Source organism: Miniopterus natalensis, chromosome 2 (assembly GCF_054644295.1).
Source record: "Miniopterus natalensis isolate mMinNat1 chromosome 2, mMinNat1.hap1, whole genome shotgun sequence".
NCBI lineage: Eukaryota > Metazoa > Chordata > Mammalia > Chiroptera > Miniopteridae > Miniopterus > Miniopterus natalensis.
Genome location: NC_142082.1, coordinates 185,616,346 through 185,641,137, shown reverse-complemented (window position 1 = coordinate 185,641,137; position 24,792 = coordinate 185,616,346). Strand labels below are relative to the sequence as shown.

At 59.8% G+C, this 24,792-nt stretch overlaps 1 protein-coding gene across 1 annotated transcript; it reads left to right on the top strand.

The window, feature by feature from the left end:
- The first annotated feature begins 488 nt into the window (after positions 1–488).
- CERK (ceramide kinase) lies at positions 489–24,471 on the top strand. Its single transcript, XM_087814987.1, has 13 exons — positions 489–621; positions 9,177–9,290; positions 9,661–9,783; positions 10,052–10,177; positions 11,294–11,357; positions 14,028–14,173; positions 16,277–16,351; positions 17,220–17,372; positions 18,558–18,663; positions 20,467–20,543; positions 21,249–21,454; positions 22,362–22,570; positions 24,320–24,471. Exons 1-13 carry the CDS (start codon positions 489–491, stop codon positions 24,372–24,374), a joined length of 1,587 nt encoding a protein of 528 aa, XP_087671113.1. The 3' UTR covers positions 24,375–24,471.
- The last annotated feature ends 321 nt before the right edge of the window (positions 24,472–24,792 follow it).

The following is a 24,792-nucleotide window of genomic DNA, read 5'->3' as shown; positions in this document are numbered from 1 at the left end:
GCCCCGAGACCGGCCACAAAGGGCAGCCGCCTGCGTCCGAGCCCGAGCTCGCCAGACGCGCCCCGGCCCCCGGCGCCCGGCGCCCGGCCCCCGGGCCCCGGCGCGAACCACCCAGACCCGCTCCCGGCTCGGCCCCGCGCCCCCCCGCGCCCCCCGCGCCCCCCGCGCCCCCCGCGCCCCCCGCGCCCCCCGCGCTCGGGCCCCCGCGCCCCCGCCTCGTGCGCCCGCGGCCCCGCTTCGCCCCCCGGCGCCCCGCTGCGTCCCCCGCCGCCTCCCTCCGGCCCCCGCGGGGCCCCGGCCCCTCCCCGCCCCGCGGCCGCAGCGCGTACGGGGTGACGCAGCGCCGCCCGCCCCGCGCCCCGCCCGCCCCGCGCGCCCCGCGCCCGCGCCCGCGCCGCCGCCGCCACCCGGCCGGGCTCCCGGGGCCGCTAACGGTCCCGCGCCCCCCGCCCGCGCCCCGGCCGAGGCGGCGCCCCCGGGCCGGCGCGATGGGGGCGGCCGAGCCGCTGCGCTCGGTGCTGTGGGTGAAGCGGCAGCGCTGCGCCGTCAGCCTGGACCCCGCGCGGGCGCTGCTGCGCTGGGGGCCCAGCCCCGGGCCCGGGCCCGGCGTCCCCGGCGCGGGTGAGTGTCGCCGCCGCCCCGGCTGGGCGGGGTCCCCGGGGCGCGCTGGCGGGGGGGGGGCGCGGGGGGCCGGGGGGCCCGGGAGGGGGCCGGGCGGCGGGGAGGCCGCTGGCGGGGCGCGGGGGGTGTATTCGCTCCGGGGCCGGGGTGACACAGCGGGCGGGGTGTGCGACGGGGAGGGGTGGGGACCGGCCGGAGGTCTGCGGCCAGGGTCCCCGGCGGCCGCACCCCTTGCACAGCCCCGCAGGCGTCTGAAAGGCACCGGCAGCACCAGGTTGATGGGGGGATCCCGAGGGGCGCCCCAGCTCTCGGTCTGTCGGGTGAACCCCAGGAGAGATGCGTCCGTGCTCCTCTCCAAGGGCACCCACACCTGAGCGGCGGCCTGGCCTCCGGGAAGGAAGGGGCTCGCCCTGCTGCAAGGTGAAGGGGGCCCCCCCGACCTCCTGTCCCGGATGTGCCGGGGGACCGGCTGGGCGCAGGCCTCCAGAGGCCCTCGGATTTAGAGAAGTGTAATTCAGATAAAAAAGGAAAGGATGCTTTGGCCCGGAGGACACTGTGACGTGGTTGGGTGCAGAAGGACAGGGGCGCCTTGCCAGAGCCGGGGATGGGCGGCAGAGGGCTGGGCACAGCCTATCCCAGAGATGTCATTTGACCCTGGGGAGGATGGGATTAGGGACGCCAGGTGTGGGCCGTGAGAAGGGGGGAGGTGGGAGAACCAGGGCGCAAGTGTGGGCGCGCTCCATTTCATTCATTCCTCCTCCCCAAGTTGTTACGGGAAGGTCTGTTGGGCAAGGCGGGGCTGCATCCAGCCCAGTGCATGTGACAAAGTCCCAGCCCAGTGGAGCGTTTTCCACTAAAGGGGCAGACGGAGGGCACACGCAGGCATGTAGGTCGGAGGAGAGGCCCGCCCGCAGGGTGGGCAGGTCACTGTGGGACAGGTGGGCCCAGCAGCCCTCACCTACCCGGCTTCGACCACAGACCTGGAGAGACCTGTGCACTTTGGGGAGAGATGGTCCAGGCGGGAGGAACTGCAAACGCAAAGGCCCTGAGACCAGCCAGGAGGCCCCCATGGATGTGCTGGTGGGAGGGAGATGGGGAGAGGAAAGGGACCTTTGACTGGCAGCGGCCGAAATGGGGGTCTTGACCTTTTCTTCACATTGTTAAAGGATCTCAGTGGCCCCTGTGGGGAGAGTAGGCAGAGGCAGGGGTGATGGTGAGCTGGGCCGGGTCTGCAAGGACTGAGGGAGTGGAGTGAGGGGAATGCCATCTGGGTTGGTGGCCACCTGACGCCGCTGAGCAAGAAGCAGGGATTTATTGGTTCAGTTAGTGGGTTGGGGGGGTGGGGGTCAGAATTTGGAATGCCTTTTGGACACCTGGTGGCAGTTGGAAGTGCTGTTGTGGGTGCTGCAGGCGCTTTCTGACTCTGAGGTTGTGGGGCTCTGTGGGTGGGGCAGAGTTGGGATGTTAGGCCAGGCCAAGGTCAAGGGTGACCTTGGACCCATGACCACTCAGTTTCTGGCCTTGGAGTCCCCAGAAGCCTGTCTGCCGAGAGCTTGTCTGTGGCCCAGTATCTGAGTTTACTCCTGCAGGATCCTTGATGTCCCCTTTGGGAGAAATGTCGCACTGGGATGTCCCCCTTCAGCCTCCTTGGCAGCCCCCGCCAGGCCCCTGCGTCTGGTTCTTGCTTTATGATGCTGCGGTGAACGAGCCGGCTCCGTGGGCCTTGGAGCTCCCCCGGGGGGTCTCTGGGTTGAGGGTGACCACACACTGACGTTGTCATTACGTTGGTGGGTCATTCCCGTGCCAGCCAAGATGGGCTCCGCAGGACAGCGTCTCCTGTTTTCAGATAGAGACTGAGCTATAGAGAGTTTAAGTAACTGGCCCAACTATTATGGTTGAGCCTGGAGGCTTGGTGGGTCCATGTCCAGCTGCTGTGCTTGTAAGCAGCTTGAGGTGTGGCCTCTGTCAGGCCTGAGAGGCCACCCCTCCCATGTGGGCTGTCCCTGTGGGAGGTCACTCGCTGCCAGTCTGCAGTGTTGGCATCCTTGGCCGCCCTGGCTACTATTACGGCTCCGGTCACTGGATCCTGGCTTTTGTGTGGTGGCAGAGTCTACTTTTGGGCAGCGTCCGCTTGCGCTTGTGGGCTGCCCAGGCCACACCTGCTGTGTCTTTCCTGGACTGGTGGCTGCTCCACTCATAAACCCAGATGGCACTTTTGTGCAGTTGCAGTGGAGCTTCCTGCTGGGCATCCCCTCCCCGGAGGCTGGGCCCCTGGCTGGCCCACTTCCTCCAGGGAACGGCCTGTGCTCATCCCCTCTGCTCTCCAACACGATGTGGGGAGACAGCTGCACCAGCTCTCTGGGCTTCCTCATAGCTCCGCACCCCCAAAAGGCACCAGGCCCAAGAGCAGGAGGGCAGACACACACCCATCCCCTGGACATTAAACTTAGTCACCAGAGTGCAGGGCCCAGCTGGACAGACGGTGGCCTGGTGGGCGGGAAGGTGTGGAGGTTGCGTAGGAATGGGCTGTAGGAAGACCCCTGAGGCCAGGCAGGTGGCTGCCGTGGAGCTTGTGGGACAGGGAGTGTAGGGGTGAATTGAGACGCACACCCCCCCTTAAAAGGGCAGAGAAGAGAGCTGAGCTAGGGCCCTGCGTGTGCTGGCCTCATCTGATCCTCTCCGTTTCTCCGTATCTCTCTTGAGCTCAGATGAGAAAACCGCTGGCCGTGACTTGAATGCTCGGAGGGCCTTGCCGTGCGCAGGGAGCTTGGGTCTTCAACCAGCTCGTGCTCTGTCCTCTGGGTCACCATGCTGGGAACGCAGCTTGGTGTCTGGGAGCAAGAGCTTGGGGGGAAAAAGGAACTCCCTGGGGCAGGGTCTCTTGCACCCAGTGAGGGTTGCTCCCGAGGAAGCTGTGAGCCAGCACTCGCTCTTGGGTCGGAAGTGGGGCCTACAAAACAGGAAACCCCGGCTGAGGCTTCTCCAAGTGCGTGGCTGTGCTGGTTGAACTTGAAACCGGCTGAAGCTATGTCTGGGTTACACCCTGGTTGCAGTAAAACTCACTCAGACGCCAAGTGGGTTCTGTTAGAGTTGGGGCCAGGAACAGTGTGTGAGAGAGTGTACGTGGCCCCAGGGGCAGGTTGGGGGCATGGGCACTGCCCAGGCTCCACCTTTGAAGCAGGAACCCCCCCTTCCTTCCATGAACCCCACCTGGGACGCCCAAGCCTGGTGGCGAGCTCCTTGGGCAGGTCCCAGCTGTGTTTATAAAGTGTGTCCCCAACACTCCCCGCGCAGCAAGCCGCAAAACGTGGATAAGCCACAGACCCGCCGGCACGTGAGCCACTGTAAGGAGAGGCGCAGAGGCTCCTGGGTTTCAGAGCAGGTGTCAGAAAGCCATCAGCCCTCCCCGCAGCGGCTCCTCAGGCCCCGGCCTCCGTCAGTGTCCGATCACGTGATTTAGCAGTGGCGTAGACGCTGCCATTTTTCCGAGATTATTCCAAGGTGAACTGGTATTTGTTATTCTAAAATAGGTCAGCAGCCTTTTCTTAAAGGGCCAGACAGCAAGGATCTCAGGCTCTGTGGGCCACCACTTCTCCGAAGGCAGGATGCGAGGAAAGGTGCGTGTCTGCGTGCCGGTAAAACCTCACTGGTGAGAGCAGGCGGCTGGCTGGCTCCAGCCTGCGGTTCGCCGCCTCCCCTCCGAATCGCTTGCTGAGGGAGGAATGGGACTGTGTGGTGCGGTCAGTGTGATGCTTGGCAAAAGCAGTGCATCCAGATGGCTAAGAATACTTTGACCTTCCAAACAAACAAATCTGGTCATCTGGAAGAATCACGGCCGCAGGCTGGGGAACACGCTCGTTTGGGTCCTGACCCGGCGCGCACAGACGGAAGGCTCCTCTGGGGAACAGCACGTACATCTGCGGACTGACCCTCGGGACTGAGCCAGCCGGTTCCTTTCCCTCTAACCAGTCTCACGCAGACCTGCCCGTGTCAGCCAGGGTGTGAAGTGGGCTCCCGAACAAGAGGAGCATACAGGAGAGAGTCGGTCTGTCCTGGAATATGTCCCACCGGCGCTTGAAGAGACCCCGTGGGCTGCCGCTGTTGGTGGGGCCTCGTGGAAACGGGGTTGCATCCTGTTGATGGACGGGGGTGTTGAGCTTTCGCACGTCCTCGCTGGTCTTCTGCCTCCTTGTTCCGCCAGCTGCTGAGAGGGGGGTGTTGACGTCTCCAGCTGAAACTGCACTTCTCTGCTTTGTCTCCGGGGGTGTCAGCTTTGGCTTTATGGGTTTCCCTGCTCTGTTGTTTGGTGCATACAGGTTCGGAATTGCTGTGTCTCCATTCTGGATTGATGCTTTTTTTCGTCATGTGATGTCCCTGTCTGCCCCTGGCAGTTGTGTTTGTTCTGAAGTCTACTGTGTCTGTCAACATAGCCGCTCCTGCTTCCTTTCGATGAATGTTTGTAGGACACGTCTCTTCTGTGCTTTTACTTTCCACTTGTTTACATCATTTGATTTGAAGTGATTTTCTTTAGACCACACAGTTGAGCCGTGTTTTTTAATCAACGAGATTAGTCTCTGTCTGTTGTGTGTTTTTTTAAGATTTTTTTATTTTTAGAGAGGGGGAGGGAAACATCAGTTGCCTCCTGCACGTCCCCCACTGGGGATCCAGCCGGAAACCTGGCCATGTGCTCTGACCCGAAGTTGAACCTGTGACCTCGTGGCACACGGGATGACACCCAACCAACTGAGCCACACCAGCCAGGGTTCTATCTTTTTAATGTAAATATTGGTTAGGGCTTAAGTCTGCCATTGTATTTTTTGTTTCTTGTTTTTCTTCCTGGTTTTCATGGCTGTTTTCTTTTTTCTGCCTTCCTGTGGATTACTTAAAAAATTTTTAGAATTCCATTTTTGTTTTTCTATATATCTTAATTTTTTTTTTTTGTGGTCAAATATCTGTATTGTTTTGAGTGCCTCTCTGTCAATAGCCTGTGGGTGGCTTCCCTGGGTATTGGCTTACACATACGTAATTCATCCTAGTCTCCTGGTGTGGTCACCATACCTGTTTGAGTGGAATGTAGACACCATGCCACTCTCTGCATTACTTTGTTCTCCCCTGTTTTGTAATGTAATTGTCTTGTTTCTTTCCCATACATTTACAAACGCATTTGTGTTATAATTTTATTTTCAACCCTCAAACAAAATTTAGAAAAGTCAGGAAGGGAAGAAAATCCTGTTGTAATTTTCCTTATCTTTACTTACCATAGTCTCTCTTCCCTTTTCCCAGGGGAGTCTTCTTTCTATTCTCATTAATTATTCTTTTAGGGCAAGTCTGCTGGTGACAAGTTCTCTTAGTTTCCCTTCATCTGAGAGTGTCTCGATTTCTCCTTTATCCAAGGATAGTCTTTTTTAAAAAAAAAAAAAAAAAAAAAAAAACCCTGAATTATAGGGAGAGAGAGAAACATCAATATGAGAGAGAAACATTGGTTGGTTGCCTCCCATATGCGCCCCGACCGGGGATTAAATCCTCAACTGACTTATGTGCCTTGACAGGAAATCAAACCCACCATTTTTTGGTGCACGGGACAATGCTCCATCCAACTGAGCCACCTGGCCAGGGCCAGAAGGATATTCTTGCTGGGTATAAGATTCTGAGTTGACAATTCTTTTCTTTCTGCACTGGAAAAATATTGTACCACTTCCTCTCGCTTCCATGGTTTCTGATGAGAAATACACTGTCATTCGAATTATTTTCCCTTCTAGGCAAAGAGTAGTTTTTCTCTTACTGATTTAAAGATTTTTTTCCTTTGTATTTGATTTGCAGAAGTTCGACTATGATGTGGATTTGGATTTATTTGGATTTGTCATATTTGAGGTTGTGTCTTTTGCCAAATTTGGGGAGTTTTCAGCCATTATTTGTTTTTTTTTAGTACTTTTTTCAGCCCTTCTCCTCTGCTCTGGGAGTCTAGTGACAAAATGTCAGATCCTTTATTGTTGTCCCACAGGTCCCTGAGGCCCTGTTCATTTTTTTTTTAATTTACTTTTCTGCTGTTCAAATTGAGTAATTTCTATTGTTCTGTCTTCCAGTTCACTAATTCTTTTTTCCGTCCCTCCATTGGGCTGCTGATTCCACCCATCTGTTTTCTATTTTGGTATTGTATTTCTCAGTTCTGAAATTTCCATTTGGTTCTTTGTCTTCTTTTCCTTTGTTTAGCCTTTATATGTTGTTACTGGTTTTAAGTGTGTAATTTTTCATGAAGCATTTTCGTCACAGGTGCTTTATAATCCTTGTCAGATAATTCCAGCATCTTTCTCAACTTAGCATTGGCATCTAGTGACATACTGTCTTTTTTCATTCATTTTGAGAACCTCCTGGTTCTTGGTGTGGTGACTAAGTTTTGATGGAAACCTGGACATTTCTGTGTTGTTATGAACCTTCGGATCTTATTTAAACCTGCTCTTTCAGCTGACTTTCTCTGGCACGGCTCCCTCAGGAGAGGGGGGCGAGTTATTGCCAGGTGGCGGAAGAAGTCCTGGCTCCCTGGGCTTGTTGACAACCAAGGAGGGGCTCCTCATTGCTGCCGGTGGGTGGGAGTGCCAGCCCCCCCTCAGGCCTCCACTGAACCTCCTTGGCTGGGAGGGGTAGGTGTGCCTCGTGACTGCTCCCTGCAGGGTTTCCTGACACCCGGATGGGTGGAGGTGAATGGTGGTGAAAGTCCTGACCCTCCACCAGGTCTCCCTGGACACCACCCAGCAGGAGGTTGGGGAGCACCTTGGTGCTGCTGGGTGGAGGTGGATGTCCCCCTCCCTCTTGGTCTCCACTGACCCCTGCGGGGACCGAGGCTGGTTACTGGCTGGCTGGGAGGGAATTCTGGCTCCCCACTTGGCCTTCTCTCCCCCCACCCTGGCAGGGGGTGTTGGGGTACCGCATTACACCCCCGATGGTAAAGTCTGGGCTCCCAGTGGGCCTTTGCTGGCGTGTGGGGGTGGAGCCAGGGCTCCCTGTGTGTTTGCTGGAGTGGGGGGTTCTCGTCTAGTGTTTTCAGTCTTGTTGGGCTGCCCTTCCCTGGTCCTCTGGCAGAGTGTCAGGCTGTGTTGGAGTTTTCACTTGTACCCACTGGTGGTTCTGGATCGACAGCTTCTCTGACATCGGTCTGGGAGCGCTGAGGCGAAACCCAAGGGAACTCGCCCTCGGGCTGTTCCTCGAGTCCTGAGGTCCCTAGGCAGGCCGTCTCCTCTCCACTTCCAAGTCTTGTCATGTTTGTGTTATCTGTGACTTGTGGGAGGAATAGAGGAAAGTACACCTAGTCCGAGGGTGGGGAGTCCTTTTTCTGCCAAGGGCCATTTGGATATTTATAACATCACTCGTGGGCCATGCAAAATTATCAACTTAAAAATTAGCCTGCTTTATTTGGCCAAACATTTAAATAACTCACCTCTAATGTGATGGCTGGAGCAGGGCCAGACCAAATGATTTTGCAGGGCATCTACGGCCCGAGGGCTGGACGTTCCCCACCCCTGACTCAGTCCATCTTCTCGGAAGTGGAAGGTCCCTGTGGCATTTTTAAAAAGTCTTTTTGGCCCAGCCGGGCGCGGCTCAGCAGTTGAGCATCGACCTAGGATCCAGGAGATGGCGGTTCGATTCCCGGTCGGGGCACATGCCCGGGTTGCAGGCTCTTGATCCCCAGTCGGGGGCTTGCAGGAGGCAGCCGATCAGTGACTCTCATCATTGATGTTTCTCTCTCTCTCTCTCCCTCTCCCTTCCTCTCTGAAACCAATAAAGATTTTTTTTTAAAAAAAAGAAGAAAAGTCTCTTTTCTCGCAGTGGCCAGTGTGGCTCAGTGTGGCTCAGTGGTTAGAGCGTTGGCCTGCACACTGAGGTGTCGTGGGTTCAATTCCTGGTCAAGGGCATGTACCTGGGTTGCAGGTTCAATCCCCAGCCTGGTCGGGGCGCGTGTAGGAAGCAACCAATCGATGTGTCTCTCTCCCATCGATGTTCCTCTCTCTTTTCCTCTCCCTCCCTCCCTCCCTAAATAGAATCAATGGAAAAAATATCCCGTGGTTAGGATTAGCAACAACCACAAAAGTCTTTCTCGCTCTGCTTTCAGAGTCGGTTACTCGTACTGACCTGATTTCAACTCCCTGACTCCGCTTTGTCGCACCCATTCTGCTGCCCAGCCTGCCTAGTGAACTTTTATTTCAGATCCTGTGCTTTCTGAGCCGGGCGGGGGGCCGACACCGGTCCTGGACCGTCTCTCCCCAGAGCGAGCGCGTCTGGCCCTGACGTCAGCATGTGCTGCTCGAAGGGACGGGCCGGTCGTTTGCAGGGTCTGCCCTGCTTTTGGTGATTCTGTTGGATGAAACACCCCGTCTCATGATAACACCGAGTTTCCCAAATCTACTTGGCTCTGAATTTAAAAATCTACAACGTTCCCGTTGGCGTGTGGGTTTTTAAGGACCGTGAAAGCGGACCGTTGGCGGCGTCTCGGAGTCGGGCTCCTGACGCTCCCGGGGAGTGGACGGGCCCGTCTGACGCGTAGCTGTGCGGTGTCCTTGCAGGTGCCTGCTCGGTGCCCGTGTCCGAGATCATCACCGTCGAGGAAACAGACAGTCACGGGAAGCCCCACGGCAGTGGGAAGTGGCAGAAGATGGAACCGCCTTTCGCCTTCACAGGTAACAGCGGAGCCCGGCGGTCTCCGTCCACGGGCCTAACGCAGCGCAGGTCCCCGGAAAGGGGGCTTTTCTGTCGCTTGCTCGACAAAGTCAGGGTTTCCGTGGTTTATCTGTATCCAGATTCCTTGTGTCATTTTCCATGACCTGATTTTAATCAACGTTTTGGTCTGGGTCATTTTTCTCTCCTTAGTTTTTTTACATGGGGTGGAAGAACCGAGAGAGAGGATTTTTCCTCGTGTCCGGCGGAGGTCCCACTAGGGAGCGGGGACGCGCTCTGGGCGCCTGGAGCCTGCGCTGGGCACCGCGGCCAGGCCTCCTGCGGGGGGTCGCGGGCGCTGCGGGCGGAAACTGACCCGCTTGTTCCCCGCAGTGCACTGCGTGAAGAGAGCCCGGCGCCACCGCTGGAAGTGCATGCAGGTGACGTTCTGCGGAGCTGACGAGCAGCTGTGTCACCTGTGGCTGCAGACCCTCCGGGAGCAGCTGGACAAGCTGAGTGCGTGCGGCCTTTGTGCTCATTTGTTTATTACTGGGCAGCGCTGCGTCACCCGGCGGGCGGCCCGGGCACCACCCATTCTCTGAGGCTGTCCCCGTTCCCTCCTCCCGGATGAGGACACTCTTTAGCACCGTCCCTGAACTTAGAAATACTTTGTGTCAGGTGACCTGAGCCGAACTCGAAAACCGCTGTGGTTGGTTCTGCTCGGTGACAGTTCTCCAGCGGGCGCCCGTTACAGGCGCCGTGACTTTCCGCCCTTGTCTTGCAGCGTGCAGACCGAAGCGCTTGCTGGTGTTCATCAACCCGTTCGGCGGGAAGGGACAAGGCCAGCGGGTCTACGAGCGCAAGGTGGCGCCGCTGTTCGCGCTCGCCGCCATCTCCACCGAGGTCATCGGTAAGGCGGGGGCTTTGTCGCAGGGGGACGAGTGAACCTGAGAGCGATTCCAGGGTGGCCACCCGAGGTTTTTATCCTGCGAGATGATTTTAAACTAAATCGAATGTTTGTCCTGCACATTAGAGTGAGAAGAATAGAAATAAAGAACGTAGACGTTTCTAGCCAAGCCCTAGCATTTAAAACTCTCCAGAAAAGCACTGTGAAGATACGAGGAGAAGGGCCACGGGCAGACAATTCTTGCAGGAAAGAGACACAAGCCATTAATGTTTTAGAAACAAATCTGCCGCTAAGCGACATTTTAAGAAACGTGATGGCACCACATGCGCGCCTCTGAGTTTGCAGAGCCAGCCGGCGATGCCGGGAGGGCGCCGGGAGACGGGCGCTGCGAGGGTCCCGCGTAAACTTATCCAAGAGCACTTGGCAACGGGCCGCTTGGCTCAAGGGCCTCAAGATGAGGGTTTTGCCCGGTTTCCTGTTTTCGGCAGCGAAACAGATGTCCACGGCCCCGTTTTATAACAGCAGAACATCGGGAACAACCTGAATGTCCCAGACAGGAAGCAGGAGGGTGAAACTGTGGTGAATCTGAAGGAATAGTAGGTAGTCCTTTCAAACGGCCTTTGCAAAGAATGTTTAACGACAGAGAAGCGATTGTGATACGATGTTGGGACGACAGGGATGAAGACTTGTGGGCGCGACAGAATTTCAGCAGAGGTTTTGTTTTCCGCGTGGGGTGTACGGACTCTGGACTAATCTTGTGTTTTCTACATTTTGGTGTGTTCTAAAATTTTCAAAGTAACTTGGGTAATAAAGAAAAACGGTCAAGCAGGAGAGTTAATCCTTTCTAGAAAGTCATTATTTGTTGGCAATTACACGCCATGAATGCGTGAACTTGGCCGTGGGCTGTCTTCTGCGAGAGGGCCGTGTTCCGCGGCGTCCGGCGCAGTTTGTTTTCTCTGAGGGGGACTGAGGTTCTGTCCGAGAAGGGACTTCCTACGGGAACCCCCCGAAGGTTTCGTGGGGCCTCGCTTTCAGCGCACGGTTCATCTGCCTCGGGTTTAAGGGCGGGTCCACAGATTTGAGTGTAAACTGTGTGACGCGGTGCGGTTCCTCCCACAGTCACGGAACGTGCCAATCACGCCAAGGAGGCCCTGTACGAGATGAACATGGACAGCTACGACGGGTGAGTGGGCAGCCGTGACGGGAGCGGCCGCCCCACCCGGACTCGCGGGGAGCGCCTTCTCACCGGCCCCGCCGTCTGGCTCAGTTTTGTTCCCTCCCTTTCCTCGCGTCTTCCCTAATTGTAACGGCAGACGCGCTTCTCGCAGAAAATGAGAAGAGGCAGACAGTTCAGGCCCCTCGACCTTCTACCACCTGGAATAGATCTGTGTTTCCTTTGGGGCCTACTTTCTACGTAGGATTATGTGAATGCATGTTACAGGCACGATCCTACTACTTACACAGGATTATTTTATTTTATTTATTTATTTTTTAAAAATATATCTTTATTGATGTCAGAGAGAGGAAAGGAGAGGGAGAGAGACAGAAACGTCAATGATGAGAGAGCCATTGATCGAGCCCACAACCTGGGCACGTGCCCTGACCGGGAATCGAACCCCGATCGCCTGGATCCTAGGTCGACGCTCAACTGCTGAGCCACGCCCGGCCAGGCCACAGGATTATTTTAATGCATGTTACAGACATGACCATGCTACCCACATAGGATTATGTGAACATATATTAGTCATGCTCACACTATATACGCAGGATTGTGTGAATGCGTGTTGCAGACACGATCATGCTACCTACATGATGTGAATGTGTGTTACAGACATCACACTACTTACATAGGATTATTTGACTACACGTTACAGGCATGATCATACTACCCACATAGGATTATGTGAAAATACTACTTACAGAGAGATGTGAATGCATGTTACAGACATGATCATGCCACCCACATAGGATTATGTGAATATATGTTACAGTCATGCTCACACTATATACACAGGATTGTGTGCATGCATGTTACAGACACGATCATGCTGCCTACATGATGTGAATGTGTGTTACAGACACGGTCATATTACTTACAGAGGGTTATTTGAATGCATGTCACAGGCATGATCACACTGCCCACATGGGATTATGTGAGCGCATGTCACAGGTAGGATCATACACACTGCGCGCCGTCCCTATGTGCTTCCGTGTGTGTTTCTTAAAACGGCTGTCTCTGTAGAACCGAACCAGCGGTCCCCCCAGGCGGTTACGGCCGGGGCTGTGGTCTGCTTGCTGCCCTCCTTCAGCTCTGCCCGTCGTCCCGTTACTTACGGAGGAGACTCCCCGGCTCTCGGTTGCCCCCGTTGGTCGTCCCGTCTCCAGTCGGCAACAGAGCAGCTTGGCCCCGGCTGGGCGGCTGAGAGCGGGCCCGTTGCTCTGCAGCGTGTGTCTCGTGGGGTCTGTGGTGATGCCTCTGGTCAGACCCGGTCCTGAGTTCCTGGCGGCAGGGGCACAGACGGTGCTGTGCCAGCAGCGTGCCCCCCGGGTGACTGCATTTGCGTCGCTCACACCTGCTGGCCTGTCCGCTCCCGGAGCGCTGGCTCCCGCTGCCTCGGGCACAGGGCCGGCAGGTGCCCCTGGGAAAGGTGGAGAGGGCCCAGGGGAAGATCCTAAGGAGAGGCGCTGCAGGGTCAGGCCTGGGCTTCAGAAACGGACTTGGTTAGAAAGGCACATGGCGAGTAGCAGTGAGCTGGGATTGGACCCGGGGGCCCAGGGGAGGGTCTGGGTCATGGGCAAGGGCTGGTGGGACAGTGGCAGGGGGCACATGCAGAGGGGACGGTCTTCAGGACTTCTAGGGGCAGAATCAGCGGGTCCCAGTGGCCAGTTCTTGAGGAAGACACACGGGATTCAACCCCAGCGCGGGTGGTGGGGTCAGGCCGTGAGGTAAGGAGCTGGAGCAGGTTTTGAAGACGCCGGTGCCGCCGGTGTGGGGAGGGTCCACTGAGCTGCGGGCTCAGCGGGACGGGCCGGCTGCTCTGGTCTGGCCAGTGAGATGGTTAAGGGGCAGCCGAGGGCGGGATGGCCAGGGTCCGGCCCTGGTCTGCGCCCTGGGTGGCTGCGCCATCTCTGCGCTGGGGCTCCTGGCCGTGGGTGTCCCCACTGGAAGGCTTGAGTCGTCACAAAGCTGGGGTCCCAAGTGGGCGCCCGTGCCCCCGGGCTCATCAGAAGTGTGCAGAGCGACCCTGGGAGAGGGGTTCTGGGAAGTGGTCGGGGCTGGGGGGGACCAGCAGGAAGGAGCCCGTCACCTGCCGTGGAGGGTCAGTTCCAGGTGCCTGCTGGGCGTGCGGCCCGGCTCCCAGAGGCCTCAGTCAAGGTGGGGAGGGGCCCGCGTTGGTTTTGGTTTTTCTGGTTGTTTTAGCAGCTGGGCCTGAAGGGGACAGGCTTGTGGGCCAAGGAGGAGCTGACTCTCTCTGCAGCGAGTCACAGCGGGCCCCGGGGCTTCGTCTTGGTCCTGCCCTTGGTGGCCTTTGGGAGCCTTGGCCTCCTGGTGGCTGTGCCAGCGTCAGAAGTGTGTAGTTCAGGGCTGGGCACTGACACGGGGTCTGGAAGGACCCGACTGCGGGCAGCAGCGAAGAGCCTGCTCCAGAGCGGGGGCTGCGGGAGGGTGGGCGTGAGCTCAGGAAGAAGGTGGATGCTGAGCCAGCCCTGTCGCGGGCCACCCTGATGGTCCCCCGGGCGTCGGGCCTGTCCCGCGCTCAGGGCCACGCTGCCCCCACGGGGGGAGCCACGGAGAGGAGAGTGGGTCGTGGACAGCAGAGGGGTGAACTCACCGCCTGTGTTGCTCCCGCAGGGTCGTCTGCGTTGGCGGGGACGGCATGTTCAGCGAGGTCTTGCACGGGCTCATCGGCAGGACGCAGAGGATCGCCGGCGTGGACCAGAACGAGCCCCGGGCGGCGCTGGTGCCCAGCCAGCTGCGCATTGGCATCATCCCCGCGGGTAGGACCCGGCGCCTGCCCACCCCCCAGTCCGTGCCCAGTGCCCGAGCCCTGGGCTGCGCAACGCCTGCGGCACAGACACGTTAACTTCCCGCTGAAAGTCTTCTCAGAAGTGAGGGTTTGTCGGACCACCGCTCACCAGAAAGGAGGGCCGGGGGGCGTGGAGCCAGGGCACCAGCCGCGGGGCTGGTGGGAGAGCCCGTCGGCGCTCACCTGTCGCGGGAGGAAGGCGGGAGCCGCCGAAAGGATTTACACTAGCTGTGGGTCCCGGGGCACCAGCCAGACCAGCCTCTTTATTTTTATTTATGTATGTGTGTATAGGTTTATTTTCTTTTTAACCCTCACCTGAGGATATTTTTCCAGTGCTTTTCAGAGTGGAAGGGGGAGAGAGAGAGAGACATCGATGTGAGAGAGACACATCGATTGGTTGCCTCCCAACCGGGGCCGGGGGTCGAGCCTGCAACCAAGTTCTGTGCCCTTGGCCGGAATCGGACCCTGGGCCCTTCAGTTAGCCGGCCGACGCTCTAACCACTGAGCCAAACCGGCCAGGGCCAGACCGGCCTCTTTAAACCGAAAGGCAAGGGATCCTCGACCGGGCGCTGCCCAGGGCTCCGGCAGTTCCTTCACTTGGCCTTTGCCCATTCGTCCAGCAAAGGTCTCTCCGCCCGACTGGACCAGCCACGCCCTGTGGCCCGGGGCGAAGGACACGGGCCCCGGCCCCGGAGAGAGGAAATAAACCGGAGCCGAGAGAGCAGCACGGTGGGCCGTGTGTTGTCTCGGAAGCGTTTCTGCCTGATCTGTGGGCCCCCTGGGTTATACGGGGGGGGGGGTGGGTCTGAAACCCACAGTTTTGCCCCGTTCGTGACATTGTGAGAACTACCCCTCCCGTAACCTGAAACGTTTGTTTATAAATTTTTACTTTTTGGCTCGTGTTTGGAATCAGATGTCAGTCAAGTCAAGGCTAACAAAAAAATAGGTACATGTTGCAGTGTATGAGCGCACGCGTGTGCGTGCGTGTGCGTGCGTGCGTGTGACCGTCAGTGGCCGTCGTCAGCCTGGATTCAGTAATTAAGATCCTCCCCCCGAGCTCTCAGCGGGCCTGGCTCTGTGTCTAACTGATAACACGGGGAGCCCGCGGCCGCCACCAGAACCCTGCGCCTCAGGCCTCGCCTGGGCCCCCGGGCAGAGCGTCCAGACCCTGCCTGCGGCCAGAGGCCAGGGCGCCTGTCCTGCTGACCCGGGCCGCCCCTGAGCCGCGGCAGTCCCTGGCAGCAGTGTGCAAGGGTAGACACCGTCGCGTGACTTGTTCTTGGGAAATCCTGACCAGGGTTTTCCAGCTCAGCAGATCTGTTAAAATTCCAGCTGCTCGGCCCCCCCCCAACCTGCCGAGTCAGACCCTCAGGTGTGGGGTTCAGGAATCTGCCATAAAGCGGTGCCCTGGGGGGTTCCCTGCCCACTCGGGTTAAGAACGGCAACCTGGATTCTGACCCAGTTAGAGCAGGACAGACCTAGGGAGGATCCGTGGCACCCCCGCCACGCCCCAGGGGCCGGGTGTAGCTGGCGCTCTGAGGTCACCCCCACTTTACGGATCAGGATGCGGGGGGAAGGAGGGGCCCAGGCTGCGGTCGGGCGCGTGCTCTCCGCTCGGTGGGGCTGCGGTCAGGGCCCTGGTCCTGTAACCAGCCACGCGGAGGGGCTGACGGGTGTTTCGGTGGAGGGGGCGCCCGTCTAGGTGCCGGGCCTCCGCCCGGCGTCCTGTGACCCTCAGAGCCGTCCCTGCCGGACGTGCGCTTTCCCTTGGACACAGCTCTGCCTGTGTCCCTAGCGGCTGGGAGGGGACACGGCAGGCAGGGCGTCGAGCTGTGTCCCGACCGCCACCCTGCAGGTGCTTCTCGGGTGTTATTTAAGGTCAGCCTCAGTATTTCTGACGAGTTAATCTCAGCGTTTCCAATATTCGTCTGGTAGGTAAAGTGTATTTATTTATTCCTCCGTGTTTACCCCGGGGCCACCGAGGGCAAGGAGGAGCTAACCACGCACGCCATGGGACACCCAGGGTTTTCTGAAGTTATGATGATGATTCTAAGGGCCGCCTTCCCCTCCGCAGGGTCCACGGATTGTGTGTGTTACTCGACGGTCGGCACCAACGATGCGAAGACCTCGGCTCTGCACATCATTGTGGGTGGGTCCCGCTCGGCCGCCACCCACCTCGCCGGCAGCGCCAGGCGTGGCCCGAGACCGAACCCGGCTGCCCTCCGCGCCCGGCCCGTCCTCCAGCTGCCCCGTGGCCGCCCCGCACCTGCGTCTCGCCCCCGCTTTGAAGAGGGGCCCTTCAAAAGCATGAGCCCTGCTCGCTGCTCGGAACCCTTCCAGAGTCGTGTGGGGCGCCAGGCACCCCGTGACCCACCGGCTCTCCCCGGGGTCCCCCTGCACTCGCCAGGCTGCCCCTCTGTCCCCACCTGTCCCACGCGCGGCTGGGTCCCTGCACTCGGCTTTCTCTCTGCCCAGGACCCAGCCCTCGTCACCCGGTTGGTCGGGAGGCCTTCCCAGGCGCGTCCCTGGCCGCCTGCCGCTCTCCGTGTCCTGTTCTCTCTGTCCCACGGCTCCTCCGGAAGGAGCGTCCCCAAGGCCAGGAAACCCCTGTGCTCCTGGTCCGGGGACCAGAGGGGAGAGCGGCTGCGACCTGCTCGGGTGCGTCCGGCACGTGGCTCCCTCCGCCTCCCTGTCCCCGAGGACAAGTGTTCCCCAAAGTCAGGGAAAGGCTGTGCCTGCCGACATGCCTTTATGACCGTGTGTGTTCTAAAACGTGCCTCTCCTTCATCGCCAACCCACCTCCCGCCACCGGTGACGCTGAGTGAGCCGCGGGGGCATGTTCTTGCCTGGCCCCACACGGCGGCTTTCCCAGTTGTCATCTGACTCAGGAGCCGGGCGCCTTCTGTGCCGTGTGCATTTTAGTTAAGCCTCTTAAGGACTCGCGGGGCACACGCAGGGGACGCGGGGCGCGGCCGGCAGGAGTGGAGCGGCTCCTACCCCGTGGCTTCTCTCCGCAGGGGACTCGCTGCCCATGGACGTGTCCTCGGTACATCACAACGGGGCCCTGCTGCGGTACTCGGTGTCCCTGCTGGGCTACGGCTTCTACGGGGACATCATCAAAGACAGCGAGAAGAAGCGCTGGATGGGTCTCATCAGATATGACTTCTCAGGTAACTCCGGCGGCGCCGGGGAGGCTGAGTGAGTTCACGCACCTCGGGGACCTCGTCTGCGTGGGCACCCCTGAGACGGACACGCCGAGGACCAGCTCCCCGGCAGCTGCAGATCCCGGGCCCCCGAGAGCCGCCCTGGGTCACGGCCGCCTCTCACCTGGTCACGGAGCCGGAGCCCCAGGACACCATGGTCACTTCCAGGCCACGCAGAAGTGACGGTCTTCGTGGTTCAGGGCTTGGGCAGCCCCCAAGTGCAGAAAAGACATTTGAGGGGCATAGAGTGGAGGGTTCAGCTCATCGCTCTGGTGTATTTCTTGGCTGCTTTTTAAAATGTTTTTAATTTAAAAGGCTTTTTTTGTTTTGTTTTTAATATATCTTTATTGATTTCAGAGAGAGGAAAGGAGAGGGAGAGAGAGAGATAGAAACATCAATGATGAGAGAGTCATTGATCGGCTGCAGCCCGGGCATGTGCCCTGACCGGGAATCGAACCCCGATCGCCTGGATCCCAGGTCGATGCTCAACCGCTGAGCCACGCCCGGCTGGGCTCTTGGCTGCTTTATTTTATTTTTTTAAATATATCTTTATTGACTTCAGAGAGAGGAAAGTAGAGGGGGAGAGAGAGAAACATCAATGATGAGAGTCACTGACCGGCCGCCTCCTGCACGCCCCCGACTGGGGGTGGAGCCCACAGCCCAGGCCTGTGCCCTGACCGGGAGTCCAACGGTGACCTCCTGGTTCATAGGTCGACGCTCAACTCCTGAGCCACGCTGACCGGGCCTTGGCTGCTCTAAATGAACGTCATTGATCCGGGCACCCCCCTCTCTAGTTGCTTTTGGGTAAATCTGTATTAAATTAAATCCAGTAATTCCAAATACTAAACTCCAAACCGCTTTCTTGGGAGAGAAACGAACAGTAACTTGGTGAACTTTACTCCTTGAAAAGATCTCCTCAAATTAAAACTACAGCGTGACTTTAAAATTAAAGCATAAGAAAAACGCCCAGTGTGAGCGGAGGGCGGGCGGTGCCCTCAGTCCCCGGATGGTGCCCATGCCCGCCCGTCCCGCGGGGGCTCCGCTGCAGAACCCTGCCCGAGGGGCCTGCGTGCAGGTTTCCGCCGCTGACGACCACACGGTTGTGACCGAGGGTGACTCGAGGCTGTTCTCCTCGTCCCGCTCTGTTCTCAGGCCTCAAGACCTTTCTGTCCCATCACTGCTACGAAGGCACCGTGTCCTTCCTGCCGGCGCAGCACACGGTGGGGTCTCCGCGGGACGGGAAGCCCTGCCGCTCCGGGTAAGCGAGGGGCGGCGTCGGCGGCTCAGGCAGGGAGAGCCGGGCGCCGGGTGCCCGCCCGCTGTGGGCGACGGAGAGCCGGGCGCCGGGTGCCCGCCCGCTGTGGGCGACGGAGAGCCGGGCGCCGGGTGCCCGCCCGCTGTGGGCGACGGAGAGCCGGGCGCCGGGTGCCCGCCCGCTGTGGGCGACGGAGAGCCGGGCGCCGGGTGCCCGCCCGCTGTGGGCGATGCAGCGTTTCCCAGGTGCAGGTCGGGAGGCTGGATTCCGTGCCCAGCCACAGCGTAGGTCAGTGCAGTGCTTTCGGTTCACACGTGCCCTGAGGTGTCTCGTCACCGCTCCTGTGACAGGTCCCCGTGTCCGGGATGGGACAGGAGGGGAGGCGAGGTCGAGGCCACATCTTCCAGGGGGGGAGGGAGAGCTCAGGTCACGTCGCCTGCTCCTGCTGGGGGGGGTGAGGGGTGAAAAACGAGAAATGGTGGAAGACAGAACCACTTCAGCTGTACATGCAGGACGCCGTGGGGACCACAGGGAACACGTGACTGACAGGGCGCAGGTGGAGCCTCCTGTCCCCTCCCCACTGAGACCCTTGCCCACCCTCGCCCCACGCCCCACGTGGGCACCTGCCCTGCAGTCAGGACGGGCAGGCCCCGCCCTGCACCCGCGGCAGGGAGCAGAGGCCGGTGGAGCGGGCACCGAGGGGAGGGCGGCCCCCCGAGAGGGGAGACGAGGTCAGTGACAGCCCGAGGTCACCGTCTCTGGAGCGTGTTCACGTGGGAGGCACAGCAACTCCTTCCGCACCTGGCGCACCCCAGGATGTTCAGTACCACGTGGCCAGGTTTAGAGCAGAACCTGAAATAATCCTGAAACCAGTCATGTGGCCCAGGGCCCCTCGGCGGCAGTGGGTGTCCCTGCTCAGCCCCCTGAGGATGCTGAGCGTGGGGTTTTGAAGGATTCAGGCTTTTCCTCGGGGCCCTCCTCCTCCCGGCCCTCTCCTTGGAGTAGAGAACTCCATGAAGTGGGAACGGTCTTCTTGTGGCTAAACTCGAAGAGCCGACACCGCCGGCTCTTCCTGTTCGGCGGCGAGTGCCGGGGTGCCCGAGACCACAAGCGTCCTCTAGGCTCGGGAGAGAGTTCCCCGTTACTGGCTTGCTTGGTCCTGGCCGGGACAGACAACCTTGCCGTCCTCTGTCCCGGGACAGTGACTCGGGCTCAGGGGGGACACACTGGTGGACGGTGCCTCTCACGTCTGCTTTTCCGGCCAGCGCCACGCAGAGCCCGCCCGAGCCAGCCCCAGCCCGCCGCGCCCAGGGTGCCAGCGCAGGGACCTTGTAGGGGCTCCTGGCTCTGAGTGCGTTTGCCAGTCTCGGAGACGCACATGCTGAGTGTGCAATCTTTAGAAGTAAACCTGATTTTGAGAACTCAAATTGATGTCAGAGAAGTATTTTTTATTTTTTAGTGTATTTTTATTGATTTCAGAGAGGAAAGGAGAGGGAGAGAGAGAGAGAGAGAAACGTCAATGATGCGAGTCGCTGACCGGCTGCCTCCCGCACGCCCCCGACTGGGGACCGAGCCTGCACCCCGGGCCTGTGCCCTGACCGGGAATCGAACCCCGATCTCCTGGGTCCCAGGTCGACGCTCAGCCGCTGAGCCACGCCCGGCCGGGCAAAGGAGTATTTTTAGCTCGGCTTTTGACGCGGGGCATTTTTGTTACGGGCGAAGGTTTAAAACGCTTGGGTGCGTGCGGCGCACACGGGCCCGGTGCCGACGCCCGCGGTGAGGCGAGGTGGCGGCCTTGTCTTGCAGGTGCTTCGTCTGCAGGCAGAGCAGGCAGCAGCTGGAAGAAGAGCAGAAGCGGTCGCTCTACGGCCTGGAGAGCTCGGGTGAGGCCCCCGGCGCCCGCGCCCCCGCCCCGCGGCCCCGCCCGCTTCCCCGCTGCACAGCCTCCGGCGCTTTTCCGTGCCCGCCTTCCCTTTAGCTTTAGCACCAGCCCGGCCGCCTTGTTTCGGGCCCCGGGAAGGGCAGGGCGCTGGAGGTGCCGTTGGTCGCCTCCGGATCGCGGCCGTGGCGCAGCGGGCGCCGTGGCCGAGACCGGTCAGGGCCGGGGTCGGAGCGTTTCAGTTGGGGGCCGACGGTGGGGTCTGCGGGGTTGACCAGCTACTCAGAAAGGGACGGGCACAGCTCTGCTCCGGAAACGCCGCCCGCGGACGCCGCGGTTTGAGTTCCGTGCGGTTTGCACGTGTCGCCAGGCGTCCGTTACTCCCTAGATCCCCTCGGTCGTGTGAAAATGTGAAAGCCGTTCTCAGCTCCCGGGCCCAGGCTGGCGACCGCTGTTCCAAATTGTTGTTCAGAGTCCCCGTGTGAGGACCAGGGCAGTTTCCTGGGCCGGGCGCCCAGTCCCCGTGGCGGGTGTCCTCGGTGCTGACGACGGACCGTGGGCGCCTGAGCGCTCGTGATGCCCATGTGGCCCGAGAGAGACCTGAGAATGTCCCAACCAGATGCCCGCTGGAGGGAGCGTAGAGGGCCCGTCCCGCCCCCGTCGCCCGCCTGCCCCGCCTAACCTGCCGTCCCGCTCCCTTGCGTTTCAGAGGAGGTGGAGGAGTGGAAGGTCATCTGCGGGAAGTTCCTGGCCATCAACGCCACCAACATGTCCTGTGCTTGTCCCCGGAGCCCCCGCGGCCTGTCCCCGGCCGCCCACCTGGGAGACGGGTCTTCCGACCTGATTGTCATCCGGAAGTGCTCCCGGTTCAACTTCCTGCGGTTCCTCCTGCGGCACACCAACCAGTGGGACCAGGTGGGTGGGGCGCCGGGCGCCCGGAAAGAGCGGATTTGTTTGCTCGAGTTTCACCCCTTTTACACTCTCAGTCACAGTTACTCCTGGTAAAACCTCATTTAAAAATATAAACTACAGGAACGAGGAGACAGGGGTGCACGTGTCATGCTGTCTTTCTCTTCCTGTTTGCTTTTGTTATTATTTTTTAATGTGTCTTTATTTCAGAGAGAGGAAGGGAGAGGGAGAGAGAGAGAGAAACATCAGTGATGAGAGAGTCACTGATCGGCTGCCTCCTGCACGCCCCCGACTGGGGTTCGAGCCCGCAGCCCGGGCCTGTGCCCTGACCGGGAATCGAACCCCGATCGCCTGGGTCCTAGGTCGACACTCAACCGCTGAGCCACGCCGGCCGGGCTCTCTTCCTGTTTGAACAGAACAAAGGACACTGACATCCTGTGTGGCCCCTGCAGGTCGCTCACAGTAAACCCTCCCGCAGTCCCACCCTGGGCCCCGCCGTCCCTGCAGTTAGGGCAGGGAGACCCCGAGCCCGACACTTTGCAGAGAGCTGGGGGTCAGTCTCTGATTTTAGTGAAATTTGGGTTTGTCTTTCTTTAAAAAAATTCAACTGTACCAGTAAAAATGCCCCTGCCACAGCGTGTGTGCGCGTGGTAGGGATTTCTCCCGGTGACTGGCCGCAGGGGGCCTGCCGGAATTCACAAGCGGCCGTCCCGGCGGGCGAGCTGGGTTTCCAGGGCTTTTCAGGGCTTAGCCGGGTGCCCGGGAAGGCAGGTCCCGGACCTCTGTCCACCTCACGCCGGCCAGTGAGCCGGACAGCCCGGCCCGGAGCACTGCCCAGGGACCGCGTCCTCGAGGGCAGGGTGTCCCCGCCCCGCCCCGCCCAGTAACGTAGGCCCCCGCCCCCTCTCGCTAGTTCGACTTCACTTTCGTGGAAGTCCATCGCATCAGGAAGTTCCAGTTTGTGTCGAAGCGCGTGGAAGACGAGGACAGTGACCTCGGCGAGCAGGGGAAGGACGGGCCGCCCCAGACCTGCAGCCACCCCCCCTCCTGCTGCTGCACCGTCTCCAACAGCAGCTGGAACTGCGACGGGGAGGTTCTCAGCAGCTCCGCCGTGGAGGTCAGGTGGGTGAGGCGGCCCTCGTCCCCGCCGCGTCGTGATGGCCAGGGTGCACCCGTGGGTGCTCGCAGGGCTGCGAGCTCAGCCTCCCGCCGCTCAGAGCCTCAGGCAGGAGAGCGCGGCCGGGGCGCCTGTGTTTCCGCGTGTTCCACACCCGTGGGGAGACGTTGTCTTCACTTGGGGAACATGCCGGGGGTTGATCACCGACACAGGCCTTGGACGCCCCTTGATTTCAGTCCCTCCCTGCACCCTGCACACCGGCACCCGCCTCGGTCTCCTCGCCTGGCGGCGTCTCTCCTGATTCCCCGCAGGGCTTTCGCGGGCGCTTTCACGGCCTGGGCTCACTGCATCCAGCAGGAGGCGCTCCGGCCTCGAGCGACCCAGCCCGGTGCTGGGGTTCAGCCTGGTGGGGTTCAGGCTGGAGGCCTGGGGCGGGAGGCGGGGCTTCCCCAGCCCGCTGGGGCCGTGGCATTTGGCATTAGAAATCCGTAACTGTCACAGAGAGTGCGTGTGTGCTGCGTCCCACGTGACCCGGTGAGACGTGAAGGCAGAGGTGTCCTTCCCACGGGAAGACACAACATAAGGAGGTGTTTCCCCCCCTTAAAGGCTATTGAGGTGTGGGTGTAAAACTCATAGGAGATTCAGGGGGAACTGACTGTTTGCGAAGGTCTGTAAGACCTCGGTCTACCCTGAGGGAACCAAGCCGGACACCCGATGGTGACAGTGTGGGTCACGTGAGACAGGCAGTGAGCAGATCGATGCCCACACACACCCACCATGCAGAAAGGAGGGTGGCAGGTGTCCCCTTCGAGGTTTCCAGTTACGGATTTAAGGGAACACGTGTGTCCTGTTTGTAATTCACCACTTTACGTGGCTTTCCTGCCAGCCAGCTGCTGGGTCCGGGTGCAGCCTCAGGGCTTCCGCCACCAGCGTCCAGACAAGGCTGCGGACAGGGGCGACTCCGTCATCTCACCCAGCCCCAGTCCACGTGCTCCCCGTCCGTGGCTGGACGCGCTCGGCGTGGCAGTGGCTGCCCAGCTCACGTCTGCCCACGAGAGGCGGCCACGAGGCCCCAGGAAAACCCGCCGAGCTGGTCCTATGCGCAGGGATAATTTGTAATATCTTACAAATTATGGAAATGGAATTCTTTTAAATGCCGGCTTCTGAGTTTACTAGAGAAATCGGTTCCTTCGAGAGTTAGGAAAGGTGTCCTTTTATGAAATGTCCCCTGTATGTCATGGTAAGTGTGACCTGAGCCGGAGGCACTTAGTGGTGGGTTCATTACTGACCGTTGCAGAGGAGGTTCAGGTCCCGGAGCTCGGCGTGGGAGGCGGGGCCTCCAGGGGACCGCGGCCGCCCCTCAGACCCCAAGCTCCACCTGCCGGGTGCCCGCTGTCCTCCATGACACCATTGCCTGTGCACCCCTCATACGCGCAGGGGGGCCTGTGTGGACTCCTCCCCGGGGCCCTGCGAGCTGACGACACCCAGGCAGGGGTGGTGGGCGCCTGCAGTCACACTGCTGGTGAGGGGGGTGCGGTCTTCTGACCCCCAGGTTTCCCCGTGGCTGTTGGCTGCCCTTGTTTACGAAGCAGGTCTCGGGAGTGTAAGGACGTCCCTGTGCTCCTCGCACCGTCACTCCAGGGCTGGGCCCAGGGTCCGCCAGGACGGGACCACCGTCCGCGGTGAATGCAGCCCCACCCCCGGGGCCAGCGGTCGGGACACACAGAGTTTCAACGTGGCTCTTTTCTCTGCAGGGTCCACTGCCAGCTGGTCCAGCTCTTCGCACGAGGCATCGAGGAAAGTCCCTGAGCCGGGACCACGCGGCCGAGACACCGTCTCCAATCGCCCGCCTTCTCTCTGTGCTTGGAAGTGTGAAAACTAAGAAAATACTACAAACCAATTATGTGGATACATACATTTAAATTTAGAAATTTATTTTTGATAGTTAAATCTTGGTTTTAGAAAAAAAATACCTTTTGTCGATAGTTTTGTGAACGCACTGGGCATGTTCCGTTCCCTGCGGACCTTCGGGTTGCGTTTCACCTCCTACCCTCGGCGGACGGCAGCTGTTGATTTGGGGCGCCGGCTCCTTCGGTTTTACAACGCGGACAGCGCCGGTTTCAGAACGGCCAGCGAGAGGCCCTGGGGCAGTAATTCACGGACAGTGTGGCAGGGGAGCCCTCCGTGGACGTCCTGCCTTCCGGACTTGAGGTACCTGCCGGTCGCT

Coding starts and splice junctions, on each gene's coding strand:
- CERK (XM_087814987.1), top strand. CDS start 489: ATGGGGGCGGCCGAGCCGCTGCGCTCGGTGCTGTGGGTGAAGCGGCAG. Junction 9,784..10,051: donor GGAGCAGCTGGACAAGCTGA/GTGCGTGCGGCC, acceptor CTTGTCTTGCAG/CGTGCAGACCGAAGCGCTTG. Junction 14,174..16,276: donor CATTGGCATCATCCCCGCGG/GTAGGACCCGGC, acceptor TCCCCTCCGCAG/GGTCCACGGATTGTGTGTGT.